Source organism: Bison bison, unplaced genomic scaffold (assembly GCF_000754665.1).
Source record: "Bison bison bison isolate TAMUID 2011002044 unplaced genomic scaffold, Bison_UMD1.0 scf7180017864270, whole genome shotgun sequence".
In the NCBI taxonomy this organism is placed as follows: domain Eukaryota; kingdom Metazoa; phylum Chordata; class Mammalia; order Artiodactyla; family Bovidae; genus Bison; species Bison bison.
In genome coordinates this window covers 9242543-9250720 of record NW_011494842.1, presented here as the reverse complement: position 1 = coordinate 9250720, position 8178 = coordinate 9242543, and the positions used below count along the sequence as shown (strand labels likewise).

The window sequence follows — 8178 nt, the reverse complement described above, 5'->3', positions numbered from 1 at the left end:
GGCAAGTGAAGGGGCCATCCTCGTGCAAACAACCACCTGTGCTTGATGAAGACCCCCGCCCCCTCAAGAAGGAGTTCTTCGTAAAGTGAGAAGCAGCTCTGAGGATAGCCTTCCAAACCCAGAACCGACACTAATTACTCACCTAACTCCACTGTCCCCTATGCGCGAACTCCGGCCACCTCCCGGCTGAGGGAAGCCCCTCAAGGGCCCGACGCCCCCGGACCCGGGTCTGCTCCCACACCCAACCATCTCCAAAGCTCGCCGCCCACTCCTTTGCCTGACAGCCGTTCTGCCACCGCCAGGCAGTCCCAGCTCCCCGCCCCCCGCCCTACGCCCAGGTTCTCCAAACCAGCATTCTTGGATCGCTGGCGCCCCAGGCCCGCGGGATTTAGGGTTTAGGATTTAGAAGGGTTTGGTCCAATCTCCTCTTCCTCTCAGCGTCCTGGGCTCACCTCCCCGGCAGCTTGGCGCTCCTCTTCCAAAACTGCTTGCTATTCTCGGCCGCCATTGCTCCGGCCCGGGGAAGGCCTTGTAGGCGGGCCAGGGGCTACCCAGAGAAATGCCCCCAGGACCCCGCAATCGCAGGGCCAGCTCAGGCCGCTTCCCTGCTGCCGGTCACCCGCTCCCAGCTCCCGGGGACGCCATCTTGGATGTGGGCACCCCCCAACCCAGCGCCGCTGCCATTGGTGGGCTGCGCAGGCTGTGGGAGACGGACCAATCGGGAGCCAGAATCCTGCAGGCCGCTGAAGCCGAACGGTGACGTCAGGGGCTGGGCACACAGGTGAACCGAGAAGGCGGAGCTTGGACGAGCTGGGAGGCGGGGCTGAAAGTTCCTTCTCCTAGGCCCGGGAAGAAGCAGGTAAAGAAAGGGACCTATGGGAAGAAGGAGAAGGTGCTGTTTTCTTTGGGGGTAAAGAGGTTCTTGAGTCAAATATTTTTTATGTATTTATATATATATTTATGTATATAAATCTTTGACCTAAATATAAGGGCCCATGTATTGGTTGCTGCCCGTTTTTAACATCTCCCAATTCAATGACACTCTGGTTATTATCCTTCCCACCACTCCCCTCGTTCCGTTCGGACTCCCATTTTTTCAATCGGTGGAGGAAAATCAGTAACTGACCCGACGGTCCAGAGTTGCTAACTGTTCAACACAACACGTGACTAACGGTTGGTTCATAAGAGCCTTTCTCTCCTCAGATAATTGATCCCTGTGAAAGGACTTGTGCCGTGCCTGAAATTCAGATGATCAAATCTCTGTTTCAAGCAATAACCGTCACTTTCTGACCAAGAGAACCTAGATGTGGACAAACTGTTCAGGAAATATTCTTCTTTTATCTATCCAATTCAGACCGCCAATGGACATCTTTAATCCCTTACTAATCTACTATAAATCTTCACCCTTGATTATATTTTCTATCGAGTTTTGACTCAGAATGAGATTTAAATTAGCATTTTGAATCCTTTGAAAGTTTTGTCAGTGTTTTTTGCCCTTTTTGAGTTTCTGTGCTTGTATACCACAGTGATGAGGGGCCGGGGAGGGCAGGAAGCACACCCCAGTCCACATAATTTCTGTCCCATCAAAGGACTCTTGAAGTGGGCTGATTGTTCCTTACCCCTCACTCCTGGTTATTGCTAGCACAGTCCTTCCACATATTGGAAGGTCTAAAGGACCTCTTTTTAAAAAAATATAAATTTATTTATTTTAATTGGAGGCTAATTACTTTACAATATTGTAGTGGTTTTGCCATAATTGACATGGATCCCCAACAGTTGTACATGTGTTCCCCATCCTAAACCCCCCTCCCACCTCCCTCTAAAGGACCTTTTTAAATAGGCCTGCCAATGGCCTCTTCCTACATAGACATTACCCCCGTTTTTAAGTTGTTTTTGTCCCCTAATTTCACAATCATGAAATTGCATTAAAAGGACTATTTTAATTTTCTCTGAACGTCTCATGTTTATGTAGACGTTCATCTTATTTTGTCATTATTCATATTTATTCATATTTATAGACGTATCTTCCATCAAACAAAAGTCCCTCTACCCTTTTAATCATTTTAGTGGCTTTTCCTTGGCTGTTATTTTTCACAGGATGCAGTGACTAGCACTGCATACTGAGATCCATAAGGGAGTTCCTGAGGTTTTTGTTTAAGCTGATGTTTTTGTCATTATTCTGAAACCACCAGAACTTTTACTGGCATTTTGAATTTTTCAAGAACTGATGTCTTGAAGGAATAACCTACAGCAGCTTCTGATCCCTTTCCTTGGGGGCAGCTGGCAGTTCAGAGTTCATTGTCTTAAAGATGTCACCTGAATTGTCTTCTGTGTGAACTGCCTTAGACTTGTCCACATGGCAAGTCATCTACCACTTTCCAGCCTACTCATATAGCTTTAGAAATGTTCCAAGAGGCACTCCCAATTGACTTGACATTTCACTATGTGGAAAGCAGAGTATAATTTGTGTACCTAGAAAAGTCTCAAAGTATTCCTTTTTCTTAATCATTTATGAAATGTTAAATAACACTGATTCCCAGAGGATGCTATTAACATTGTTCAACCCTGAGAAGCCATTAATATTCCTACTTTTTATTTTCTACTTCTAAGCCAGTTTCCCATCCAAGATTTAAAAAAAAAAAAGTTGTCTAGTGATAACTTTTAAAATTGTCTTTGTTAAAGAAGCTGAAATCCTTGAGCCTTTTTTCACCACCACCACCACTGTGACCAACCAAATCTAAACCAACCACATCCTTACAGCAGCCTGCTAGGAGGCCTCTTCCACTCTCGTCCCCTTAGAGTCTATTCCCCACACAGCAGAGGAGGAGAGAGCGCGCCTGTTAGAAGGTCAGTCAGGTTATGTCACTCCTCTGCTCAATACCCTGCAATGGCTCTGTCTCACTTGGCATAACATTCCAGCTCCTTAAAGACTCTCTGTGATTTGGTTCCACTCTCTTCCTCGCTTAATCTGCTCCAACCACACTTACTGGCTTTTGCTATTCGTTGAACACTCCAAGCATGTTCCTACCTCAAGACTTTTGCATTAGCCACTGCCTCTGCTTGGGATTCTTTCCTCTCAAATATCTATTTTTCTTTAAAGTGTTACCCCTACCTGCCATATTTTATACCTGTTTCTTGTCCATCTCCATCCCCTAGACTGTAAATTCCACATTTCCAGAATGTAAATGTAAGGCAAGGATTTTGTCAGTTCTGTCTCTGCTCTTCTTGCCTAGAATAGTGCTTGGCACACAGTAGGTACATAATATTTGCTGAATGAGAGAATGAAGAGTATAAACTATTCTTGTCTTTTGGTTCTATGTTGTTCACGTGCGTTTTTTGTTGGAAAAGATGATAGAAACCATTTTTCTAATCCCTGGCAGGTGTGTCCACCTTACCAAAGAGCCTATAAGCTTATTTATGCTCTTTGTTGAAAAACAGCCTTCCTTTCCTGGGAAAGAATGTCCTCTTCAAACCCTTTTGCAGCTTCAGAGGGATGAACTTGTACCTAAAATGATGAGGGACGGAGGTCATCTACCTAGCCACCTGTCCATCAAAAGATGATAGCTGTGGCAGCAAGACCACCCTCACACCAAACTTAAGGTGAAAATCATTGGTTTGAGGTTCCCAAGGGGTGCATGGAGCACTTGGTAGAGACCCTTAGTGATACGCACTGACTGGTCCATTATACTGGTGCTTCTTATACTTTTAAAAAATTTATTTATTTTTGGTTGTGCTGAGTCTTCGTTGCTGCACAGCAGGGGCTACTCTTTGTTGCAGTGTGTATGCTTCTCATTGCAGTAGTTTCTCTTGCTACAGAGCACAGGCTCCGGAGTGCCCGGGCTCAGTAGATGTGGCCCAAGGGTTTAGCTGTCCCATGGCATGTAAGATCCTCCCAGACCTGTGTCCCCTGTATTAGCGGGTGGGTTCTTAACCACTGGACCACCAGGGAAGTCCCTCTCATACTTTAATATACATGTGAGTCACCTGGAGATCATGTTATAAGTCTAGATTCTGATTTAGTAGGTCTGGGGTGGAACTTACGTGATAGAAGATGAGACGGTTGAATGGCATCACTGACTCAATGGACATGAGTTTGAGCAAACTCTGGGAGATGGTGACAGACAGGGAAGCCTGGCATGCTGCAGTGCATGGGTTTGCAAAGAGCCGAATATGACTGAGTGGCTGAACAACAGCAACAGCCGCCTCCAGGTGACCCTGATGCTTGTAGACCTCACTTTGGAGACCTTTTGTTCGTGGAACAGGGTGACCTATGATCCTTAAATTTATTTCAAAATTTATTCATTATTTTGAAACTGTAAGTAGAAAACTCTCAATGTTGTCTGGCTACAAGTTTTTAACTGTTCCCTCTTTAACTTCATCTTCATTCAGAAGAGAGTAAAACAACTTAGATTGGAGCAAAGAAGAGTTTGGAGCAAAGGGAATGAGCTATGTCTGGGTTGCATGTGGACTCAAAAGAGGTGATTCTATCTCAATCCTTAGAGAAAGTTCCATGGAAGAGTTAAACCGAGAATGGAGACATGAAGGGAAAGAAAAAGACCCGAAGGACCTTTCAGAGTAACAGCTACATAGGGAGATAAAAATCAAGAAAAAAAAAGCCTTTGGGCTAAGTTCCAAAGAGATCACTAAAAAGTGAAAGTGAAGGATCTGACTCTTGTGTCCCCCATGGAGTAGCCTGCCAGGCTCCTCCGTCCATGGGATTTTTCCAGGCAAGAATGCTGGAGTAGGTTGCCATTTCCTTCTCCAGGGGATCTTCCCAACCCAGGGATCAAACTCAGGTCTCACACATTGCAGGTAGACTCTTTACCATCTGAGCCACCAGGGAATCCCAGAGATCACTAGCAGACTTTAATCTCGGTGTAGGAGTGGAGTGGACCCTGTGCTGAGAGAACTAAGAAATGAGAGCAAGAAGCAGACTTCACAAAGCACTGCAGAAAGTTGGACCACCAAAGGAATGGTGAGGTCAGACTGGGATCCAACAGCAAAAGGGCTTTTTCAGCACCTAAACAACCACTGAGAGAGTCAACTGAGATCAGTTATGTCAGGGAAGGCAAAAGGCTAAGCAAAAAGACTGAAGAAGCAAGAGGTTGTAGGAGTAAAGAAAGAGAGAGTAGACTTTGAAGGGGTGGAAGAAAGATAAAACATTTCTTTCCTAGGAATTTATTCTAAGAAAGTCAGTTAAAAAGAGGGAGGGGAAAAGCTCTGTACACAAAGGTGTTATTTGCCTTGTAACCAATAACAAACGGGGTAAATCAAAAGATTACAAAGGTTTAAACATAAGAAGATGGTTATACAAATTATGGCATGTGGTTTGTAGACTTGAACCAGGCTATGTCATTAAATCGTGCAAATTTGCATGCTACATAGCGCATCAGAAAAGTTTATGAAGTGATGTCCAGCAGGGAAAAGGCAGAATGCAAAAAATCTTTGCCTGATTTCAATAAAAATACATTTGACTCTTATCAAAGAGTAGAAGAAAACATGGAAAATTTTAGCAACTTTTGTTAGTAGAATTATACATCTTTTTCTTTCTAGAATTCTTCTCTAATGCTACCATATTTTTATCATTATAAAATATACGTCATATAATAAATTAGGGGGTGTTGAGACTTCCTTGGCAGTGGTTAAGTCCAGTGGTTAAGGCTCTGTGCTTCCACTGCAGTGGGTACGGGTTTGATCCCTGGTCAAGGAACTAAGATCCCACATCCCACATAGTGGGCCAAAAAAATATAAGTAAGTAAATAAATACGTTAGAGGGTAGCAGACTTTTTCTATAAAGGGCCAGGCTGTAAACAGTTTTCAGCTTTGCAAAATTATCAAGGCTGTGTTCCAATAAAACTTCATTTGTAATTACAAAAATTGGAATTCTATCTGATTTTCCCAAGTTAAAAAATATTCTTCTTTCAATTTTTTCCAAATATTAAAATCTGTAAAAACCATTCTTAGTTCACAGACCATGCAAAAATACTGTACCAGATTTGGCTATGGATGCAGTTGGCCAACCTTGCAGTAAAGAATAAAGAATAAGTAACATTTGAGAATAAGATTAAGAAACAAAAAAACCTTCCAAGTCCCCATTTTGCCCCTCCTCGATCCCATCCCCCTCCCTCTCTCCAATGGGAACCACAATCCGCTCTCTTCCATGTTATACACTTTCACTATATATGAGCCTGTCTATAAACAACATGTTTTTCATGTTTTGAAACTTTATAAATAGCAACACACTGTACATATGCTTCAGCAACTGGCTTTTTTCACTGTGCATTCTGTTGATACAAGGAGCTCTAGTTTGCTCATCTTAACTGCCCTATTGTGTTCCATAATGTAAATATTCCTCGATTGCCATCGCCAGTTATTTCTATTTTGAGCTGTGCTCAATTAACATTCTTCTACACATTACCATGTGCACAATTTTCTCTCGTGTGGTGTTTTTCAAAGGACAGTTTGTCAACTGTTACAGTGAATTGAAATACATTTAGAAGTTGGAACTTTTAATGAAATAGAATAAATGGGGACATTTATACCTGATACACAAAATTGACAATGTTGTGTCAATTATATCTCAATGAAAAAAGAAAAAGAATAGACAGGATTAGAAAAGATCAGAGAGTTACATGTAATAGGAAAAGGCATTACTGTGCAAAATTTTTATTTCCACTTTTTACACACTTACACATATGTGTGTATGTGTGTACTCGATTGTAATGTAAAACATATATCTCAGTAAGAGATTGTTGTCACAAAGTTTGAAAACCTGCTGCTTTAAGGTGCTGAGGGATACCCAGGAAAAACATGCTGGATCATAGAATGTGCACAATTTCTACTTAACTGGATACTGAAAAATGCTCTCCAAAATGGTTTTTCCAATTTACACTGGTCCTCACGGCAATGGGTAAGAGTTACCATTGCTTCACATCCTCACCAGTAGTAGGTTTTTCTCGTGGGATATTAAATATACCACATACACAAAAGATTGTATAACACTAATATGTATAGTTTGATGAATAATGGTAACATTTCCCTGAACGTCCCCCACTCCCCACGCTATGCAACAGGACATAACCAGTACCTTAGATACCTCTTGGGAGTCCCTTCCTCTGGGCATTCCCCTGCCTTCAAGTGTAACCACTGTGCAGAATTTTGTATTAAACATCCTCTGTATATGTATATTTTTCACCTGTTTTTGTAACCTTAAATAATGCATTGTTTGTATTAATGATTTAATGATATTGTATGGTATTCATTCTCCTGTTGCTTGCTTCTTTTAGGCAACAGGATGGTTTTGAGATTTATCCATGTTGATAGATTATAGCTGTAATTCACTCATTTTCACTGCTGTATAATATTCCATTTTATAAATAGCTCCACTTACCTATGTCAGGTCCATGAATCAAGGCAAATTGGAAGTGGTCAAACAAGAGATGGCAAGAGTGAATGTCGACATTCTAGGAATCAGCGAACTGAAATGGACTGGAATGGGTGAATTTAACTCAGGTGACCATTATATCTACTACTGCAGGCAGGAATCCCTCAGAAGAAATGGAGTGGCCATCATGGTCAACAAGAGAGTCCGAAATGCAGTATTTGGATGCAATCTCAAAAACGACAGAATGATCTCTGTTCGTTTCCAAGGCAAAGCATTCAATATCACAGTAATCCAAGTCTATGCCCCAACCAGTAATGCTGAAGAAGCTGAAGTTGAATGATTCTATGAAGACCTACAAGACCTTTTAGAACTAACACCCAAAAAAGATGTCCTTTTCACTATAGGGGACTGGAATGCAAAAGTAGGAAGTCAAGAAACAGCGGCAAATTTGGCCTTGGAATACAGAATGAAGCAGGGCAAAGACTAATAGAGTTTTGCCAAGAAAATGCACTGGACATAACAAACACCCTCTTCCAACAACACAAGAGAAGACTCTATACATGGACATCACCAGATGGTCGACACCGAAATCAGATTGATTATATTCTTTGCACCCAAAGATGGAGAAGCTCTATACAGTCAGCAAAAACAACACCAGGAGCTGACTGTGGCTCAGACCATGAACTCCTTATTGCCAAATTCAGACTTAAATTGAAGAAAGTAGGGAAAACCACTAGACCATTCAGGTATGACCTAAATCAAATCCCTGATGATTATACAGTGGAAGTGAGAAA

The 8178-nt window shown here is 42.2% G+C and overlaps 2 protein-coding genes across 4 annotated transcripts in view; one reads left to right on the top strand and one right to left on the bottom strand.

The window, feature by feature from the left end:
• The window catches only part of TBC1D22B (TBC1 domain family, member 22B), a 77565-nt gene extending 76907 nt beyond the window's left edge, over positions 1 to 658 (bottom strand). For all 3 annotated transcript variants that reach the window (XR_826012.1, XM_010848684.1, XM_010848683.1), the window contains exon 1: positions 453 to 658. Coding sequence is in view for 2 of the 3 variants with exons in the window: in XM_010848684.1 (XP_010846986.1) it covers positions 453 to 508 (56 nt within the window). In the remaining variant the exon portion in view is untranslated. The remainder of the gene's footprint in view (positions 1 to 452) is intronic.
• Positions 659 to 790: 132 nt separating this feature from the next.
• TMEM217 (transmembrane protein 217) overlaps positions 791 to 8178 on the top strand; it is a 23187-nt gene continuing 15799 nt past the window's right edge. The window contains exon 1 of the mRNA XM_010848682.1: positions 791 to 859. The gene's annotated coding sequence lies outside the window, so the exon portion shown is untranslated. The remainder of the gene's footprint in view (positions 860 to 8178) is intronic.